The 21,730-nt window shown below is 40.1% G+C and overlaps 2 protein-coding genes across 9 annotated transcripts; one reads left to right on the top strand and one right to left on the bottom strand.

Annotated features, from left to right (window-relative positions):
- The first annotated feature begins 17 nt into the window (after nt 1–17).
- TTI2 (TELO2 interacting protein 2) lies at nt 18–10,172 on the top strand. Of its 8 annotated transcripts, none has more exons than XR_005838259.1 (9): nt 18–89; nt 531–1,237; nt 2,386–2,572; nt 3,295–3,387; nt 4,732–4,919; nt 4,997–5,140; nt 7,075–7,237; nt 8,168–8,349; nt 9,982–10,172. XR_005838259.1 is itself a non-coding variant. In XM_040643292.1 (8 exons), the coding sequence occupies exons 2-8, from the start codon at nt 591–593 to the stop codon at nt 8,270–8,272; spliced, it is 1,527 nt and encodes a 508-aa protein (XP_040499226.1). In that variant the 5' UTR covers nt 74–127; nt 217–590; the 3' UTR covers nt 8,273–8,365. The 8 variants fall into 8 exon arrangements, 1 of the variants encoding a protein (XP_040499226.1); XR_005838256.1 differs by having other exon boundaries at nt 36–147; XR_005838257.1 differs by having other exon boundaries at nt 39–107; nt 534–1,237.
- Nucleotides 7,483–21,012, bottom strand: MAK16 (MAK16 homolog). Its single transcript, XM_008710911.2, has 10 exons — nt 20,901–21,012; nt 18,355–18,404; nt 18,153–18,262; nt 17,982–18,046; nt 17,441–17,592; nt 16,227–16,281; nt 10,783–10,857; nt 9,953–10,063; nt 9,153–9,218; nt 7,483–8,995 (listed from the first exon to the last, which is right to left on the bottom strand). The coding sequence occupies exons 1-10, from the start codon at nt 20,913–20,915 to the stop codon at nt 8,801–8,803; spliced, it is 894 nt and encodes a 297-aa protein (XP_008709133.1). The 5' UTR covers nt 20,916–21,012; the 3' UTR covers nt 7,483–8,800.
- Between the last annotated feature and the right edge of the window lie 718 nt (nt 21,013–21,730).

Raw genomic sequence — 21,730 nt, 5'->3', positions numbered from 1 at the left:
CGTGAAATGACGAAGTGTTGCCTGAGTATTGGCGGAAGCTAGCCTTGTGCTTTGCGGCAGCGAGGGGAGCTAGGTCCGGATCCTGATAGGTACAGCCGTGCTGGAAGGTCTGGAGGGACCCGTGGAGGTGTTTGTGTCATGCCTTAGGTGTTTTTTTTTTCCTTCCTTAAACTGTTTAGGGTTTTTGTTTGTTTGTTTTGGGAGGGACCTGTGGAGGTGTTTGTGTCATGCCTTAGGTGTTTTTTTTTTCCTTCCTTAAACTGTTTAGGGTTTTTGTTTGTTTGTTTTGTTTTTAATCTTCAGAAAGGCAAGAATAATCTATCTACTGTTGGGAGTCTGAGATTCTGTTACTCCCAGAGAGGCTTCTTTCCCTTTCCTGCATCTTTTCCTTTACGCAGACTTTACTCTTTTGCGGGTTAGACTCTCGCCCCCCACCTCCACCCCCCTACGTCTTGCCTTTTTATTTGGTTTTAGTTGTGTTCTTTAGGAGAATTCCAGCCTCTGGGGGGATTTTTTTTTTTTTTCTCTAGCAGATCCCCACCAGCCTCCCATCTTGGCTCTCTGGAGGAGACCAGCTTATCATTGCCGGGATGGAGCAGGACAGCTCTTGGGAATCCCCATCGCAGGAAGGTTCTTCCTTGCCGGGAGAGCCGCCTTCCTCTGCCCTCGGACAGTCCTTCTCCCAGGTTTTGCACCGGCTTACCAGCCAGGAGTCCCGACGGGGCAAGACCAGAAGTGCAGCACTTCAGGACCTCGGTGCTCTAATAGAAGCCGCAGAATGTGATCAGTTATTTGAGGGGAGCGGCACATCGCTCCGCGGAATGCCCGAGATGCTGGGGCAGGTGGCAAAAGCCCTGGAGAAGTATGCAGCCCCACCCAAAGAGCAGGAAGGTAGAGGTCATGCTAACGCTGAAGTGGCCGAGAAAGCGGCAGCGGTTGGGTTACTATTTCTTAAACTATTGGGGAAAGTTGAGGCGGCCAAGAATTCCTTGCTTTGCCCTACATGGAAGATAGGCCTGCGTCACTTGGCAGGACCCATCTATATTTTCGCGGTCACGCACAGCTTGGAGCAGCCATGGACCAGCCCAAGAGCCCACGAAGTTGCTGGAGAGGTGCTCTCCTTACTCCTTCGAGTTACTCAGTGTGGTTCTGTGGCAGGATTTCTGCACGGAGAAAATGAAGATGAGAAAGGGAGATTTACGGTAATAATGGAGCTTCTCAAACCCGACTTGAATAAGTGAGTATTCTTGTCAGAAGGGCCACTAATTAGAGCTTCAGCCTAACATTTTAGAATGTTAGAACTCAAAGGAACCTGAGTTTCTCTGATGGTAAGATAAAGGTGTTGTAATAATAGCAGATGTCTTAAGGCCCAGGAAGGTTGCGATTTGCTATAAATGACATTATTAGTTATTGGCAAATTCGGCATTAGAGCCCAGGTCTTCAGATTCCCATTTCCTAGTGCTTTTTCCAGCCCTGACAACTGCCCTGGACATTGGAAGTTCTTTCTCATTTATTTATACTCAAATTTCTTAAGGTAGGTGAGGGTGGGGATTTGGAGAGGATTTAAACTTATGGTTTGAATTTAAACTTAGGGATCTTTAAATTCATCACTAGTTATTAGATAAGGATGGTTATTAGATATGGAAGTGAGGTTTGGGATGAAAAAAGCCCTTTAGATTGCTATTAGCTGAAGTATTTTCTGTGAGTTCCACTTGCGACTTTGTATGTTACTATTAGTAATACAAGAGTGATGACAGAAAAATGTGTACATAACTGTCAATTTGCCAGGAGCTTGGAGTTTTGAGGTAGTCTGGTACTTCTTTTTATTGGTGCTGAGTAGGACCAGGTCAGAGAGCCTTTCTGAACCTCTTTCATTTTTTTGTGATATAAAAATAATTTTATCTATTACACAGTTATTTTGAAGGTTGAGTGAAGTGTGTAAGCCCACTTTATAAGCTGTAAATTGCTTTTGTTCAAATATTGATTCACTTGCTCCCTTGTAATACTTATAATAATACTGAAGACATTTCCTTTACTCCCCTCTCCCTCCTTAGCGGATCGTCCCTGTAACCACCCACACCTCACCACAGATTCTTTACAAGCTACTGTTGTAAATGACTCCTCATTGGATAAGCTTTAGACCCAGAGCCCTGGCTGATTGATTGTTAAATGTATTTAGTGTCAGGTTTTTGGTTTTTTTTTGTCTTTTAGCGCAAGTTCTGTAAGTTATTTTGATCTAAATCTTAATGTGTAACTATCAAGAGTTATGTGTGATGTATTCTTTTCAGGGACAAGAAAATGCTCTGTTTAGCTTGAAGAGGTTGATTTTCTTTGCTCATTAATACCACGTCACTTTACTTAATGTGGTTTCACGTTTCCATGTAGGGAGTCCTGGAAGAAAAACCCTGCCACCAAGCATGTTTTCTCATGGACTCTGCAACAGGTCACCCGACCCTGGCTGAACCAACATCTGGAAAGGATCCTTCCCCCATCACTGCTCATCTCGGATGACTATCAGACCGAGAACAAAATACTGGGTGTACACTGTGTCCATCACATTGTGCTGAATGTGGTAAGCAGCCTCTTTACTCTGTCATCTTGGATGGGACAGACCGAGTCATCATGGTACCATTTTATTGTTGTCTTTTTTTATGTCTTTTATTAACTTCCTATTACTATTGTTATGTGACTAAGTTCACTTACTGATATTTTTTCTTTATATTTTCCTTTTGCCAACGTAGATTGTATCTCATGGGTAACATGTGTAAGACACCTGGGCCATTATCCTGCATGTCAAACTGAATAACCAGACCTTGAGTAATTAACAATTAACTTTCAAGGAGCAAAAAAATCAGAAACTGAAAGAGGTTATACCCAAATGTGCAAGCTATTATTATATTACTCAAGGGAACTTTTTTTTTTTAAACTGTGTATTATGGAGCTTTTAAAATATACACTGTAGAGAGTGGTATAATGAATCCTATGGCATGATAGATTCTGTGTAGCCATACTTCAGTTTCAAAAATTATCAGCACTGGGTGCCTGGGTGGCTCAGTTTGTTAAGCATCTGCCTTGGGCTCAGGTTGTGATCTCAGGATCCTAGGATCTAGTCCCACAGGGGGCTCCCTGCTCAGCGGGGAGTCCGCTTCTTCCTCTGCCCCTCCCCCCTGCTTGTGTGCCCACGCTCGGGTGCTCTTTCTCTCTCTCACAAAAATAAATAAAATCTTTAAAAAAAATTATCAACCTTTTGGCAACCTTGGGAAAGTTTTAATTGGGTAATTTGTCTGCTTGCAGCCAGCTGCTGATTTGCTCCAGTATAACAGAGCGCAGGTCCTCTACCATGCCCTTTTCAACCACCTGTACACACCAGAGTACAACCTCATTCAGGTAATGGTAAGATTTGTTTATAACTGTGAATCTCAGTTCTCACATTTGAGTGGAAGGTGGTATTATGTGAATAAGGATAGTTGAGACACATTTTCCTCTTTTGGAAAGTGAGGATGATGACTAAGTCATAGCCACCTTGAAAATAAAGAGGTAGCAAATGACTAGTGAAAATGTCTCAGTACTAAGCAGGCATCCACATTTCTGAGTCTCCTTGGAGGAGCCAGTGCTTTGTCTTCATCTGGGTCAATTATATATCACTTGAGGGTGGCTTTGTCTGAAAAGTTCTATTTTTATTAACTTGTGTCCTTCTCTGCCTCTTTGTATCAACACACACTTGAAACTCTTTGTATGTTGGATATTACATTGTCATTCTTCCTTCCAGAAGACAGTGAATACCTACTGTGTGTGACTAACCATTGTAGGTTCCAAGAGTGAATGGATCAGACAGGGCTTCTGGCTTTAAGAAGCCCTTTGGAAAGACATGTAAATGAATGAGTATTTATACATGTCTATAGTACAGTGTGATGAATCTATTAAGAAGAGGTTTGTAGAGAGTGCAGTGGGTGTCCAGCAAAGGGCGGCTAACCAGGCTTGGTGGTCTTGGGATGGTTTTAGGAGGATTTGGTGATATTTGGTGATATTTGGTGAAGGAGGTGATATTTGAAGGATGAACAGAAGTTTCTTGGGAGGGGGAAGAACATTCTGAAGACAAAAGAAACAAGTTATATAAAATCAGAGGTAGAAATAACCTCTTCTTTTATGCTTGTCCTTCCTTACCCTCTCTCCTCTGCCACCTTTTGTTTTAAATATTAATTTAAGTATTAAATTGAAAATTCAGGCACCGACAGCCAAAAAGTTTAGGGCTCTTTAGATGACGGTTTAAAAACAAAACTAAGAAAAGAACCCAAAAATCCCAAGAGAGCTAGAAGGGCGTGCCTAGACACTGAAACTTCACATAGGGTGGTCAAACTGGACACAAATGAGGACCATCATAGATTCTTTGTAGGAGCAGTTTTATTGTGAGTACGTGTAACTATCAATTAAACTTAGAAGTCTAGTGGCAATAGACTCAGATTCCTAAAATTTCAGTTAAAGTCCCAGCTGTGCCCATAAAGTCCCATTTCACAGCTTAGCAAAGAGCAGTCTGGAAGAGAAGGTGTTAACTTGTTTGGAGATCATGTAAAACAAGCTTGAAAATATAAAGAAATATACACTTAATGTATTACTGCTATCTTTCAGAATTCTAGGACACGGACCCCAAGGATAGATGAATAAAGTTGCTAGGTCAGTCAGCGAATGTGAATGCAAATGGACGAACAGTTCTTTTCTGTTACTTCCTCCTAGGCTGTGCTCCTGTGTCTGCTGGATTTATTCCCTGTCCTGGAGAAAGGCCTGCACTGGAAGGGAGGTGCTGCTCGACCCACCACGCACTGTGATGAGGTCCTGCAGTTGATCCTGACGCACATGGAGCCAGAGCACCGCCTTCTCTTACGCAGGACCTACGCGAGAAACCTCCCTGCGTTTGTGAAGAGGCGAGTGCCTGGGCTGCTGGTCTGGCCTCCTCTTCAAGCTCGTCTCCTTGGTGCCACATTTTCTCTTTCTTTTTTAGGTTGGGGATCCTAACTGTCCGGCACTTAAAGAGGCTGGAGCGAGTCATCGTTGGTTATCTGGAGGTTTATGATGGACCAGAGGAGGAGGCTAGACTGAAGATACTGGAAACTCTAAAACTTCTCATGCAGTATGCATGGCCCAGGTAAAACAGCCAAGCAGGCAGGTGTGCCAAGAGGGGCAGAACTCAGCCAATTTTCTCTTCAGAACTTGCCGAAGTGTACTTCCAATACAGAGTCTTTTTTTTTTTTTTAAGATTTATTTATTTCACAGAGAGAGAGACAGCCAGCGAGAGAGGGAACACAAACGGAGAGTGGGAGAGGAAGAAGCAGGCTCCCAGCAGAGCAGGGAGCCCGANGCGGGGCTCGATCCCAAAACCCTGGGATCACGCCCTGAGCTGAAGGCAGACGCTTAGTGACTGAGCCACCCAGGCGCCCCTCCAATACAGAGTCTTAAGCACATGCCTTATATTTGAATATCTTCCATTTTTACATTTCTATTGGATTTTGAACTGAGGAAGTCGCATTGAAAAGATAAAATACACCCATTGTTATTGCAGGTGTACCTCTCTCTAGATTTATAATGCATATTAGAATTTCAAAGGCCCTTTAGAAGTGCTACAATAGACATGCTTAACTTTGTTCACCCCAAGGTTTTTAAAATCTAATTGAGAGCGGAGAACTTCATGGCACATTACTGAACACCTGAGAGCAGTGACCAGGCGAATACTAATTGAGGATATGATTGCTTAGAAAGCATTACAACTCTGGCTGGAAGTTAGTGTCAGGAACAGTAAACTGGAAAGTAAATACTTTCTTGCACGGACAACAAAGTTTAATTCACCGAGTCCGTTGCTCCAACAATGTCTGTATCTGTTCTGAACCATAATACTCTAATTTCAATGGAAGATTCCCAAAGTCTTTACCCTTAGTTACATCTGTAACTGGACTGCCTTTGTTGACTTCTGGTCTTTCTCTCCTACTGAACTGTAAGCCTGCCCTAGGATCCTGAGTATAGGAAAGTTTATGCAGTACCTGGTTATTAAATACACAAGTACTAGAAGAATGAATGGACTAGAACAGACTGAATGGATGGATGAATGAAATTGAATCCAGTTAGTGTTGCCAGGCCTCTGAAGAGCAGACTAGGTTCTAAGTAGAGATTGGCAGGTGTAAGCAGGAAGGTTAGAAAATGAATGTCCTGTATGGAAGGAGCGGGGCTGGGGAGTGGGAAACAGTGGGTTTTATGTTGATGACAATTAAGAGAGCTGAGCAGCAAACAATATAGGAAACCGCTTAATATTTATTAAATCAAGGGATGCAAACTTATTCTTCCAGTCACATTTCTGTCCAGAGATATGGTTTAGTATGCATGTTTTCCCACTACAAATTACTTTTCAGCTCCAATTAAGGCTTTTACAAGGTTTATTATTAAAAAAAAGTACATACGATTTACCATTTAAAAGTAGACTCTGACATTAAACACCTTCACAGTTCGTACAACCATCACCATTATGCTTTTCCAGAACTGTTTTTTATCAAGATAACAACTTTCAGAAAGGGTAGTAAGTTGAAGTAAAGGCTGGGCTTAACTGATGTAAGCCAGGATCTGGAACTAAGTGACAGATAATTCTGTTTGACAGAGAGTTCCCAGAAACCAAGCTTATTCCTCTCACTTTAACTTCTAGGCCCAAGACTGCATAAAAGTTCAAGTACTGTGGACCATTTCCTTTTCTCTGGCCCAGAGTCTAAGCTCCTACTAAGGGGAGATCCTAGTTCTCCCTTTTCAAGAGGGATTATTTCCTTACAGTAGAACCAAACTTCTGGAAGGGAACAAGGTATTCTTAGGCCAGAGCGTGTAAATGGGTACACACTACACTGCAGAGGAAAAGGGGGGCTCGAAGTCAAGAAATCTGATGTCTCGTCTCTAATTCTGCTTCTAGTTCCACGGTCTTTAGGTCATTTCACTTCAGTTCCTTCATTTAGGAAATGAGGGCTTTACCACTTAGATGGCCTTCGAAATCTCAGCTTTAATATCCTGATTTACGGTATGAACATAACTTTTTCTTCTTGATTCCAGAGTTTCCTGTAGACTTGTGGTGTTGCTGAAGGCTCTTCTGAAATTGATATGCGATGTAGCAAGGGATCCAAACCTTACACCTGAGCCTGTTAAGAACACCTTATTAGAGGAAGCCACAGATTGCCTCATTCTCCTGGACCACTGTTCTCAAGGACAGGTGAAGGTAAGAGAGTCTGCAACCTGGTCCTTAAGTAGTTCCTATGACTGATGATAATTTGCTGTTCACATGCCTGACCAAGTCTGTAAATGAACATGGAGGGTTCAGGTCCCCACCTTGGAGACCACTAGCCTTCAATAGAGGTTGATTAACATCTTATTTTTCCTTTAAAGCTATTCAGAACCATTTAGACCAAAAGGCAGGAGGATTAGGAGAGTTCTCCGGGGTGAGGACAGAAAATGCACAGAAGATTAAGAGTTTATAAAACTTAAGTTTTATTTTAGTCATCTGAACTTTTTTTTTTTTTAAATGATGAAGTAATGAGCTATAAGCCACCGAGGAGTAATAATATAAGTAAAATGATTCAGATCCCAGAAATGTTTCCAGTTTTTCCGGGGCAACTGTATTTTTCCATATTCGTATTTATCCACATGGGAATTCTTCCTTTAGCTTCATATTCCATCAAAGTTAACTTCTCAAAGCCAAAGCATATAAGAGCTATGTGTGTGTATTTATATATATTTAATAAACTATTGCCTCAGTTCTTTCCCCATTTAGAAATCTTCAATTTAAAGTTATAAAGCAGCTTGAAAAGAAATTCATATCTTAAAAATATTTAGAGATAGTATAGTTTGTTCTTTTATCAGTTTATTCAAATGACTTTGTGTTGGCTCTTTCATCTCAGGCAGTTTTCGAGCCCTGGATCCAATCTGATTTGCATTGGCTCATATTAACCTGCTTCTTCCTGAGCCAGCAGGACACTTCTGTGCATGCCAACACTGTTTTTAACGTTACACCTGTTCCACGAACTGTGCTCTAGTCTTGTCTGTTCTTTCTTTCTTTTGAGTATGGTACCAAGAAAGAAGAACCAAGGTAAAAGGAAAAGAGATACCAATTAAAAAGAAAAATCAAAGCCTGTTTGGTTTCATGTTTCAGGGTCTCCTGGTCAAAACTCTCCAAAGCTGTGAAGACAGCAAGGTGGTGAACTGTATCAGGAAAGTGCAGCAGGTGTCTGAAGGCGCATCCTACGACGGAACTTAAATTTGTCTTACTTTCCTAAAGCAGGAAGGCTTTTCTTCTTGTTCCGATTGTGTAAATGGAATTATTTAAGAAAAAAGGTATTTTCATACTAAACATTATAATGTAGACCTTCTTTTTCCTTCTTTTGTTCCCAAAGAAGTAGGGAAAAGAGAACAAGAAAAAAAATGAAGTCTGGACATTTCCAAATTAAGTTGGGGGTGGGGGGAGAGGACGCCAAGGAAACGGGTGGATAACATTTAAAATTTAGAAATATTTACACCCACAAATTCATCTGTTAAGCTTCTTAGGCTCAAGCTGTTACTTCAAAGCATATGCCAACGCTATAAAAATACTCTGTTCACAACTTAAGGCTTCCTCTGCTCCCTCCCAGATTTCTTGCCCCACAGAAGTAGCATAAATATTAAAAACACAAATATTGTGTTAAATACCATATGAAAGAGCAAAAACTGGAGGTGTGCACATGTTTATGGTGAAAGAAAGGAAGATGTTGGAAATGTTCAGTCCTGTTTACAAATGTCTGAAGAAAAGTCACGTAGTTTTGGCCTTGGCCACAGGCTCTGTCTCCTGCTCATACTCTATCTCCACGTAGGCTCGTTTTCTCCGCAAGGGTCCTTTCAAGGGTGTTTTGCCTTTATGTCTGGCATCAAGGGCCTTTTCTTCTTCCTCGCTGGAGGATTTATCGTCTTGGTCTTCATCACTGCTGGCATCCAGTTTATCCATATCCTGATATGGGGAGGGAAAGAAAAGAGAAAATGCTAGATTCAAACCCCAAACTCCTTTCATTGTACTCCAGTTTAGAACCAGAGAATTTATTTGCCTGTTCCAGAAACCTTCTTTTCCCCGAGGGCCAAAGGACATCTTTTTTTGCCCAAAATCTCACCTCAAAATCACTTATGTCACTCTCATCCACCTCCTCGTCTTCCACAAACTCTCTCTTTCCCACACCCTAAAATAAAACGTAACTGTTATGTTCAAAACACAGAACGAACATTCAGCTTACACATCCAGTTTTATTCTTTGATAAGTCAGTGCGTAACGAACAAACAGATTCATAGTCTACTTACTAGGCTCAACCCAAACCGACTTACTTCCAAGTTTAATACTTCTGATTTAAAAACATTTCAGGGATATCAATTCTCATGCCTAATATAAATCATTACAGGTAAAACATCCTCATTTTAATTTGTTAAAAAAATTAGTATATAGGTAGGGCTTTAGAAACAATTCTGTACATTTCATTAAACCTATGAATTTCAAATATCAAAAAAAGGTTACTACTAGGAAAAGTACACCTGTGTGCCTATGTGAGTGTACCATGTGATTTAGCAACTACTTGCTAAATCTGGCCTTTTCCTAAAAATACAATCATTCAAGTACCTCCTCTATATCAGTAGTGAAATTAAATCCTGTATAATTTCAGTAGGTTCCTTAATGGTATAATCTGTCAGCTGATGAGGATTCATTTGTCCCCTTGCAGGAAAAATTTTAGAATGCCGATAAGTAAAACTGTCAATGTGTAGCTTGTTGGCTGAACTAAAATTAACCCCATGATAGAAAAAAATGACCAAAGAATTATTTTTGGTTCAGGGAATGAAAATAATATTCTGTCTCTCAAGTACACATGAAGAGCTCTAGTTCTACAGATTACTGCTTGATGAAGCAAAAACAAACAAGGCTTACTTCTTCATCTTCGTCATCTTTTTCCTCAGAATCTGAAGAGTCACTCTCTGCCTCCTGCTGTTCCAGGGCCTTGTCGAAGGCATGAATGGGGAAGTTGTAGATGTCGCCATACTGAGGAAACAGAACACACATCGGCTGTAATGGCATCTCAATCTTACACTTGAAGTCCACTGTCCAATAAGCATATTCCTCAGTGATTAAACGAGAATATTTAATTTGATAAGTAGTATTTCTGTATTAATTTTAAGCCTAGAACGGACAATGTCTTTAAAAGCACATTTTAAATAACCAGTGGTTAAAATCAAACAGGTAACTTCCCTGAAGAATAGAAGCATATCACTTAAAACTTAGAAGTTTATAAAACACATGGGTTGGAACAAATGTAAATTTACTGACAAAGGAAATAATAAGGAAAAGTAAGTTTTATAAATTTTTGTCTTATAAATGACACTAATTTTTAAAAAGAATTAAAAACTCATTTTAAAGAACCTTAGAAGACTAAGGTAATATGCAGGAGGATCAAACTGCATGCCTTTTTTACGGAGATCTGGAATTGTTGCCTTGGGTACAGGACTGGCAATACGGTGCAAAGGCAAAGGTCTCTTACACTGAATAGAGTGTCAGGGGGACCGGAGCACTGTATGTGTTTCTGTCAGTGAACTAAAATGGGAAAGCCAAGGCTTACGTATTTGTTTTATTCCAGGAACAAAAATCAAAGTGAAGATCTTTCCAGCATCTTTGATGATAAAACACATTTCCCACTATTTCCTAGCATGATACTATTGGTCTAAAAAATAAAATTTATATCCCAAAGCTCCTAGCTTTCTCACCGTATCTTGTTTCAGTCTCTCCAGCAATTCCTTTTCAATAGCATTATCCAGCTGAGCAGCTATTAATGCCTTTTCCTGTAACAGACAAATTTGAGTAAACCCATTTACTCCATTAATACTCATTTTTCAGCCTCTAGAAGTGGAAGAACCCATCAAGTTTTTATTTAAAAAGAATCACTTTTTTCCCCTCCTGCTATCACTGGGATTTGTGCCTCTCCAGCCAGATATATTCCTGCCTTCAAACCTTGGGAACCTGTTATTTTTAAAAATTCCAATGGTTTTATACATAGCATTCTAAATTATATTCTAACGAGGCCTTTCATAGATACACAAAGCATGCAGATCTATATACATTTAAGTGTCTTAGAAAATGAGCAATCCTGAAACAGATTTTGTAAAAGCTGAGAGAGGGAAATAGAGACTTTTACTCATCCTTTTTCTAAAACCATGTTAGATTCCATGTGACAGAAAAATAGATTAAAAATCTCTTCCTCCAGTGATCTCACTGAAAATGATACATGGTATCAACCTGCACCAGTCACAACCAAAACATAAAAATCTAACTTCAGTCTATCTTTCCAGCCTAAGGCTGCATTAATTTAGTAGTAAAGATCAGAAAAGATTTTAAAGTCTCATATACTGAAGGTTTGTTAGAATGACAAACAGTGTGCAGGATAAATCACAGGGAGACTGGGGCACAAGATCAGTTAAAAGGCTATCGTAATGTTCTGCACTGTTCTCTAAAGTGGGTGCTCACACCTCAAAGGCGATCCACTGAGATGCAGGCAGAAAACAGTCAAAATTGCGGTGTATTTTTTCCTTAAAAACTGAGCGTTATTATTATTTTTTTAATACATACTGACATTGGTGCCTTAACTCTGGCCATAAAGCAAATAGCTGTGTGTCAGATACAGTAAGGAAGATAGCCTAAGGGAAAACTACGGCAGAGTCTGAAAGTGGGGAGCTCACTACTTCATTCACATGATTACAGCATACAGCAGCTGATGTCTGCTTACGTGGATTTACAGATGATACTAAACAGTTTGCAATACGATAGCAGTAGTTCTAAAGATACGCTATTTAATTGTTTAGTACTTAAAAAGAGCTGCACAACTTAAAGAATTATGCATTTTTCACAAAAAGAAAAACGTTTCAAATTTTCCAAGATGACAAATGACTGTGTAATATGTAACAACAAAAGTTTTAAAAAATAAATACGCTTACTCCATTCTTTCAAGAGAAAAGCAGTATTTTAACAGTGAGTTGAAAATGTTTTTAAATAAACTTGTTCTGTGGGTGGAACATTTGAGAAAGAAAAGTGATTACATCTATAAGTGACACTGAAAACATACGCCTCCCATAAATGCAGCAAATCACACACTCGAACAATCTGGAAACGTAATTTTCCAGCCCATTTAAAAATCCACCAAATCGACAGTTTTCAGAGGGCTTCAGACTTATTTGGTTAAAAGCAGAACAACTTAGTTTCCTCTGAAAGGCTTGCAAGCACACCTGTTGAGCAATGCAGAACTGCTGACGAAGGATGAAAAATGCAGAGCCAGTACTTAGTGCAAACAACCAACGATGCACTCCCTGACGCGTCTCTGACGTACCTATCCGTTACAACAGCCAGTAAAAACAAACTTCTTAGCGAAGAACCAGACCTTCATTTCACCACATCAATAACAGGTATGTTACTTACGTACCTATTAGTGCAAGTACACATGTACAATAATATTTATCATAATATACCAGGGAGGATAGGTTCAAAAATTTCTTTGGTGAGGAGTCACAACGGTTTGGAGACCAATGCTATAATAGACAGGAAGTCCAAAACTCTTTATGAGTAATGGGAACAAAAGCACCAAATTATTAAAGTGATTTCTTGATAGGATATGACAAATGATCAGGGAAATGCCTCTTGGTAGAGGGGGAAGTATGAACAGCAAATACCTAGAATAACTGGACATTTCAACTTGTAAGGAAAAACTAATTGCTGGGTCTTGAAAAGCAGAAGAAAAGTCAATTTGAATGAGGTACCAGTGAGGTAGACCGGCAGACTGCTCTCTGTGACAAAGGTTGGCGTTTCCTGTCTAGATTTTCTATGGACAGCACGGTATTACCATCGCTATTAATTAATCTGGTAACAAAGCTGCCTAGTTTACTACAAAGAAACAGATAATCCAAATCAATTCCTTATAACCAATTTGAAAATCCAAAAAAAACTAAATTTAGTGGCCTAATTCGACCTGAACTGACATAAGGCTCCCTAAAAAGTTTTCTGAAATTCCATCTAGTGTGCACCTTCTTGTATTTCACTGCAGAGCTATTAGTGTATCTGATTAGAATGTTCAAACCCTGGAGACCCAAATAAACAAAAGTACTAATGAAAGAGGAGAAATAACCACCAATACCACAGAAATACAGTGGTAACAATATTATGAAAGCCTGTATACCAACATTTGGACAACCTAGTAAGAAACGGATAAATTTCTAGACACCTGTAACCCACCAAAACTAAAACAGGTAGAAAAGAAAATTTGAACAGACCAATTACCAGCAATGAAATTGAATCAATAATCAAAATGCTGCCCAAAAACAAAAATCCGAGACCAGATGTCTTCACAGGCCAATTCTACCAAACATTTAAAGAAGAATTATTACCCATTTGTCTCAAACTATTCCAAAAAACAAAAGGGGAAGGAAAACTTCCAAATTCATTCTATGAGGCCAGTATTACCTTGATACCAAAACCAGACAAAGACACTACAAAAAAAGAGAACTACAGGCCAAAAGATCTCACGAATACAGATGCAAAAATCCTCAACAAAATATTAGCAAATGAATCCAACAGTACAGTAAAAAAATCATATATCATGATCAAATGGGATTTATTTCCAGGATGCAAGGGTGATTCAATATTCGCAAAACAATCAATGTGATACATCACATCATTCAGAGAGAGGATAAAGACCACAGGATCATTTTGACAGATACGGAAAAAGCACTTCACAGAGCACAACATCCATTCTTGATAAAAACTCTCTGCAAAGTAGGTGTAGAGGGGACATATTTCAACATAATAAAGTCCTTATATGAAAAACCTACAGCCAAAATCATCCTCAATGGGGAAAAACTGAAAGCTTTTCCGCTAAGGTCAGGAACAAGACAGGGACGCCCACTCTCACCTTATTCAACATGGTACTGGAAGTCCTAGCCACAGCAGTTAGACAACACAAAGAAATAAAAGGCATCCAACTGGTAAGTAAGAAGTAAAACTCTCACTGTATGCAGATGACATACTATAAATAAAAAACCCTAAAGGCTCCACCAGAAAACTGCGAGAACTGATAAACCAATTCAGTAAAGTCGCAGGATACAAAACCAATGTACAGAAAACTGTTTCATTCCTATACACTAATAAGGAAGCAGCAGAAAGTGAAATTAACAGAACAATTCCATTTACAACTGCATCAAAAACGATAAAATATCTAAGAATAAACTTAATCTAAGAGGTGAAAGACTGTATTCTGTAAACTACAAAACAGTGATGAAAGAAATTCAAAAGGATGAAAAGAAATGGAAAGACATTCCACTCCATGCTCGTGGGACGGAAGAGCAAATACTGTGAAAATGTCTACAGTACCCAAAGCAATCTACACATTAAATGCAATCTCTATCAAAATACCAACAGCATTTTTCACAGAACCAGAACAAACAATCCTAAAATTTGTACAGAACCACAAAAGACCTTGAATAGGCAAAACAATCTTGAAAAAGAAAAACAAAACTGGATGTATCCCAATTCCAGATTTCAAGTTATATTACAAAGCAGCAGTAATTAAAACACTATGGTACTGGCATAAAAAGAGACACATAAATCAATGGACTAGAACAGAAAACCCAGAAATAAACTCACAATTACACGGTCAATTAATCTTTGACAAAGGCATAATGAATATACATACAACGGGAAAAAGTCTCTTTAACAAATAGTGTTAAGAAAATGGACAGCCACAGGCAAAAGAATCAAACTGGACCACCTTCTTTCACCATACACAAAAATAAACTTAAGATGGATTAAAGACCTAAATATGAGACCCAAAACCATAAAAATCCTTGAAGAGAGCACAGGCAGTAACCTCTCTGACCTCGGCCATAGCAACATTTTTCTAAATATGTCTCCTGAGACAAGAGAAATGAAAGCAAAAATAAACTATTGAGACTATATCCAAAGAAAGTTTCTGCACAGCAAAGGAAACTAAAAAGCAACCTACTGAATGGGAGAAAGTATTTGCAAATGATATATCTGACAAAGGGTTAATATCGAAAACATAAAACAAATAATCCAATTAAAAAATGGGCAGAAGACATGAACAGACATTTCTCCAAAGACATCCCGATGGCCAACAGACACATGAAAAGATGCTCAACATCACTCATCAGGGAAATGCAAATCAAACTACAATGAGGTATCTCCTCACACTGTCAGAATGGCTAAAATCAAAAAACACAAGAAACAGTAAATGCTGGTGAGGATGTGGAGCAAAAGAAACCCTCTTGCACTATTGGTGGGAACGCAAACTGGTGCAGCCACTGCCCAACAGCATGGAGATTCCTCAGAAAGCTAAAAACAGAACTACCCTACAAGCCAGGCATCGCACCACTGGCTATTTACCCAAAAAATACCAAAACACTACTTCAAAGGGATGCATGTACCCCTCTGTTCACTGCAGCATGATTTACAATAGCCGAAGCATGGAAACAGCCCAAATGTCCACTGATTGATGAATGGATACAGAAGCGTATATATATGTACAATGGAATATTACTCAGCCATAAAAAAATGACATCGTGCCATTTGCAATGACTTGGATAGAGCCAGAGAGTATAATGCTAAGTGAAATAAGTCAGAGAAAGACAAATACCATAGGATTTCACTATGTGAAATTTAAGAAACAAAACAAGAAAAGGAAAAAAAATCATAAAGACAAACCAGGAAACAGACTATTAACTAAAGAAATTGATGACTACCAGAGGGGAGGTGGGTGGGAAGATGGGGGAAGTAGGGGATGGGAATTAAAGAGGTTTACCATGGGGGAGAGGGGAGAAAAAAAGAAAAAAGAATGCTCAAGCCCTGCAGAGAATAGTAAGAAAGGCAACATACCAAGGTCGGATTTCTGAAACATTTAACCTCAAGAATTTCAGACAAGGTATTCCTTCTGTTCTCCATTATATAGATCCCCAAGAACCCTTATTTTAACCTGCCCTGAAAGTCATAATCTTAAAATATGAATATCCAATATCTTACCCAATACATTAGTGAACCCAAGGCCTGAACAGTTCGTAGACGATAGTGACTGAATCTTTCTCATGATCCCTACCTACACACCCCTACCCTCAATGAAAATACAGAAGCTATGAATACCAAAATGGTAGGTTACCTCTCTTCTTTTTTCCCTCCGTTCCACCTTCTTACTCAAGGGAACAAGTTTCCTCCTACAGAAAATAAAACACATTATCAGAAAACCAAAGTGCACATTCTGTGTGTTCCTTTAAAAAAAAATGAGAATGGGGTGGCTCAGTCAGTTAAGCGTCTGCCTTTGGCTGACCCCAGGATCGATCCCAGGATCGAGTCCCACATGGGGTTCCTTGCTCAGCAGGGAGCCTGCTTCTCCCTCTGCCTGCCACTCCCCCTGCTTGTGCACCTGTGCTCTCTCACTGACAAATACTAAAATCTTTTAAAAAAATGAGAAGAAAAAAGGATTGGAGTTGATTTTGTACCGCTCAGCTCAATATAGCCAAGATTATATATACTTAACAATTTTCTAGGTGTTTAATGCTATAAAGTCAGACGTTTCCACATTTATTTTAATGTGTATTTTACTTTTTGTTTTCTTTAGGCATTCTGAGACTTCTGAGGGCATTCACTAGGCCAAGATTAATGCTTCAGTTAACAAAGAAAAAGAGTTTTCTGTAGAAGACTGCCATCTTCAGCTTTCTCTGAAGGTCACAGTGAAAAAGTATTAGGATCTACCACTCCTTAGGAAGATAATCAATTAACTGAATTTCACATCACTTTTAAAAATTAGTTTTCAGTGAATTCAGAGTAAAGTTCTTACATTCTTATCTATTCAAAATTTTTAGGTCATTGTCAATTCCTTAATTTTATGATTCTGTCAGGGAGTTATAAAGAAAATTTTCTGAAGCTGCTTTTCAGACAGGGAGGGGATCATTAAGTTTTACTATACTGCTTTTTAAATCCTGCAACATCAAAGGGCACAATTTCAACTGAAGGGAAACTTCTTTTTTTTTTTTTTTTTAAAGATTTTATTTATTTATTACAGCCAGCGAGAGAGGGAACACAAGCAAGGGAGTGGGAGAGGAAGAAGCAGGCTCATAGCGGAGGAGCCTGATGTGGCGCTCGATCCTATAACGCCGGGATCACGCCCTGAGCCGAAGGCAGACGCTTAACCGCTGTGCCACCCAGGTGCCCCAGGGAAACTTTCTTCTTGTCAGCATGTCATAAAAGGTTGTCCAAAATTGATTTAATAAGAAGCATTACTAGAGATTTCACAATCACTCATCTTCCTAATATGACCCATGAAAAGATAGACTTAAAAAATAAATATAATAAATGAATGACCTAAATACTTACTGTCGCTTTAGTGTAAGTTTTCTAATTCGAATTAGGTACTGGGTGATCTTGGTGAACCTCTGCTTACACTTGTGTCGAATGAAACGGGGCCAGTAAATTAGATTTTCATCTATTTGCTCCAGTGCTTTCTCATAGTTTTTATGAAGCCGGACCTATCAAACAGAAAAAGAAAGCTTAAAGAGTAAGGATAAATTATTAGGTCTTCACTGCTATGATACTCATGGGGCCTAATGAGGTTGGCTTCAGAAATTTAATCCAGAGGTGCCTGAGTGTTCAGTTGGTGAAGCCTCTGACTTTTGATTTTGGCTCAGGCCATGATCTCAGGGTCCTCGGATCAAGCCCTATGTTGGCTCTATGCTCAACAGGGAGTCTGCTTCTCCCTCTGCCTACCCCCCACTTCCCCGCTTGTACTCTCTCTCTCTCAAAAACAAATAAATCTGAATTAAAAGTTTAATCCAGCTATGGTCAAGGAAGACAGAAAAGCACATGGCATTTTTGCTCTTGATTAATGATCATTGTAATTTTATGTCCTAAGTCTTACCCGTTCCCAGAGACGCCTAGGAAAAGCTGCTCGCTCTATAACCTTCATATACAAGTAGCACTGTCCTGCAGGATAAAGTAAATGCCATTAATATTATTTACAGAGAGACTACAGAACATCCTTCTAAAAGCTGCTGACTAGTTCTCATGGAAGTTAAAACTAAGGAGTTACCTTTCTCTTCTTTGATAGTGGCATACTGACTGTTTGCCAGGGGACAAGACGACCGATTACACAGTCCAGTCAGGCTATATTCATTTCTGCAAAAACTCTGAGTCTTAGTTCTAGAATGGGAGGAAAAGAGCAAAAATTATAAGATGGGTGACCAAGAGGGCAACTGAAGGAATCTTTGCTCAAGCTGAAAATCTAGACTCACCTTATTTTAAAGGAACAAAACTGCTTGTTTCCTAGTGTATCCCAGATAACCTACAAGACAAAGAAAAAACCTATTTCAATTGCTCTGACCCAACAGATGGGAGTATTAACTCAAGAAAACAATGCCCTAGGGCAGTGCCCCTATTTACTGAGGAAGTCTCAAAGAAGTCTTTTGAGGAATGAGAGGAGGAAGAAATGCTTTGTAAAACAGTCTGATTTGTTTTCTTTTTACACAGATTCTTGTAGAAAAAGTATATACAAACTGGCAATAACCATCACCCTATGACCCACAGATAAAATTTCATTGGAATTTTGTAAATATTTCTGAATTTTTTCTGTACCTGTACATTCCAACGAGTACGCCTATATTTTTAACAGAAATGAGAAGTATATATATTTTGTAACATTCCTTTTTTACTTAATATGTTCATTATCCATTGTAAAAGGCTGCACAGTACTAGACTGTTGGATATATGTACCGTAATTTGATCTCATCTGGCAAAGAAAATCATCTACTGCTTTCTTCTACTAACATACTCTTTATTCTTTCAACATTGATTGTATGTTTAATTTATATAAGGCACTGATATCTCTAACTCCTGACAAGCAGGAGGTACTCAAGTATTTGCTGAATCAAGGAAGGTATAGTTCCCCCTATCTGCTTGGGGGGAAGAAATGTAAACAAAACATCACAAAGTATCAGTCTAAGTGCCACAAAAGAAGTTTATAAGAGCCTTTGAGTGAGCTGCCCTGAGGAACTGGGAAAGGCTTTAAAGAAGTTAAAGCCTAAAAAATAAGTGTAAACAGGGGCGCCTGGGTGGCACAGCGGTTAAGCGTCTGCCTTCGGCTCAGGGCGTGATCCCGGCGTTACGGGATCGAGCCCCACATCGGGCTCTTCCGCTATGAGCCTGCTTCTTCCTCTCCCCCTCCCCCTGCTTGTGTTCCCTCTCTCGCTGGCTGTCTCTCTCTGTCTAATAAATAAATAAAATCTTTAAAAAAAAATAAGTGTAAACAAATAGAACAACATTTTTGGAATTTTATAGACTGTGTGTTTGGTGGGGGACGACAGGAAAAGGTGAGAGGAAATCAAACTGGGAAAGTAGGAGCTCATTATAGCCTGTAGCTTTAAATATCATCTGTAAGTTGATGACTCCCAAATTGTCATCTCCTGGTCAAACTTCTCTCCTGAGCCTAAGTATATATACACCCAACTGTCAACCTGACATCTCCGCTTGGATGTCTGAAAGGCATCACACACATTAACAACCAAATGAAGCTCTCTATTTCACATCTCTCAAAATACTGTTTTCCTTCCCCATCTCCACAAATATAACCCCCACTGAACTATTTGTCCAAATCAAAAAATCCTTTGATTTCTCCCTTTCCCTCTTCACTGAATACCGATAATACAGATCTCAAATCATCCACTTCTTTTCCTCTCCACCATTACTACCTTGGTTGAAACTACTTTGAGCATACTCTAGTCTCCTTGCTTTCATTCTTTCTCTCCTTCAAAAGCCTCTCACATAACTACACAACTTTTCACAAAATAAGTCAGAGGTCATTTCCCATTAGAAGCCCTAAAAATACTTCCTACAAGACTCTACATGATCTTGCCCTGCAAGCATATCCAACTTCATTACCTCTCTCTCTTCCCTCGATTCCTACAGCACAGGTCACACTGGTATTCTTTACTATATTCCTTCTCTCTTACCTCCAGATCTTTGCCTTTTACTGTTCCCATTGCCTGGATTTTTTGCTTTTCCCTCAGCCCATCAATGACGGCTCATTCGCATCTTTTACATCTCAGCTCAAATGTCTTCCATTTAGGAAAACCTTCCCAGATCACCTTTGTCTGAAGTAGTCTCTGTTAATTACTCTCTACTTCATCAACCTTGGTCTTTCTTTCACAGTATTACACAGTACAAGGGTATTCAATTTGTTCACGTGTTTACCATGTGTCTCCTCCACCAGAGTGCTCCAGGAAAGCAGAGGTCTTTTGTCTGCTTATTAAAAACTAAATCTTAAGTACCACAGTGCTTGGCACACCGTAAACACTTTTGTATTTCTCATACATGTAACTAAACAAATGAATCGAGGATGCTTCCAAAAAATTATAACATGGGCAGACAACAGAGCAAATGTAAAGAAAAATCTAACACGGAAAAAGCAAATTTAAAAGTAACATACACGTGGAAGAAAGGGATCCTTAAATTTCATGCCCAAACTTGGCCATACCATCCCCCCCTTACCCCCACCCGCGCCTCCTACGTCCAGTGACACCACAGGCAAAGTCCTTCATTGCTGGGTACCACGGACTAGATAAGCCAACCCTGTATATTGAAGTGACTGTGCTCCAGCCCCTTCACCCAGCTAAGGGAGCGGGATGGGGATCCCGGGTAAACACGTGAGGGCCGCACGCTCGGAATTCGGGGTTCTGGAAACCTCGGTTCTGGAGCAACACGAAGCTAATGGGCCAGCTGAGTATGTGGCTTCTGAGTCTCCTAAAGCAAGAGAACCCAGGTGGCAGAGAAACACGACACTCACATCATCTGACTGCATGGTGTCCGCGGTTCAGCTGCAAAGCCTTGCCAGATCTAGGGAGCAGCCATGCTTCTTCCGGAAAATCACTTCCGGAGAGCCTAATCTCACCTATCGCGAGAGTGTTGATTTCTCGGCTTTGCCTAGCGCCCCTTGGCGGCGTAACTCCGGCGTTAGGTCCGTCACCGCCCTCTCACACCGCTTGGGTCTTGTCCCAGGTCTCCCTCTGGGAACGCAAACCGGGTTAGCGGCGCCCTGACACCCCGCGCAGGAGTCGGCCTGGGGCGCGTAGGCGGAGGTCGCTGGGCCCGCCCTTGTCCAAAGCGCGGTCTTATGACTGCCCCTGAGTATTGGCTGCCCCCGCCGGCGACGGGCCTCCTCTGTCCCGCAGTGCGCTCGGGAAAGCGCGGTCCGCCACCCGTCTGGCCTTAGCGCCTAGCCGTCGGAGCTGCATTACTTTTACGTCGTTGCCTGGGCTGTGGAGCTCAAACTTGAGACCCTCGCTCCCGCCCTCACTTGCCCTTCACTTAACCCCAGTGACACTTGTGTGGTGTGGCATTGGGTCTTGACCTTTGAAATTCATGGATTAGATGATATTAAAAGAAGACAGAACTTGGAGAATTAACAGTTTTCCCCCTCTTTTTATTTTGACGGGAAAAAGAAAACGTTTAGTAGCTCGCACCGTTTTTCTAAAGAAGGGCGAGTTTAATACCAAAAGAGTAAAAAAAGGCATAATCTCGGAATAAGGATGGGCACTTAATTTGCATATTGCATTTTAATTAATTAAGTATATAATAAATAATGTCATTTTGGGGCATGCAGGTAACAACCATGAA

This window comes from Ursus maritimus, unplaced genomic scaffold (assembly GCF_017311325.1).
Source record: "Ursus maritimus isolate PB19 unplaced genomic scaffold, ASM1731132v1 scaffold_28, whole genome shotgun sequence".
NCBI classification, from domain to species: domain Eukaryota; kingdom Metazoa; phylum Chordata; class Mammalia; order Carnivora; family Ursidae; genus Ursus; species Ursus maritimus.
Note: the sequence above shows the minus strand (reverse complement) of the source record. Positions and strands in the feature narration are given on the sequence as shown.

Excerpts from the sequence above, each read along its gene's own strand:
- MAK16 (XM_008710911.2), bottom strand. Across the intron at positions 17,593-17,981 it reads CTAGGCGTCTCTGGGAACGG|GTCCGGCTTCATAAAAACTA; the intron begins GTAAGACTTAGG and ends TCTGTTTGATAG. Across the intron at positions 8,996-9,152 it reads GTGACATAAGTGATTTTGAG|GATATGGATAAACTGGATGC; the intron begins GTGAGATTTTGG and ends TCCCCATATCAG.
- TTI2 (XM_040643292.1), top strand. The coding sequence starts at position 591 with ATGGAGCAGGACAGCTCTTGGGAATCCCCATCGCAGGAAGGTTCTTCC. Across the intron at positions 3,388-4,731 it reads CAGAGTACAACCTCATTCAG|GCTGTGCTCCTGTGTCTGCT; the intron begins GTAATGGTAAGA and ends ACTTCCTCCTAG. Across the intron at positions 7,238-8,167 it reads GTTCTCAAGGACAGGTGAAG|GGTCTCCTGGTCAAAACTCT; the intron begins GTAAGAGAGTCT and ends TTCATGTTTCAG.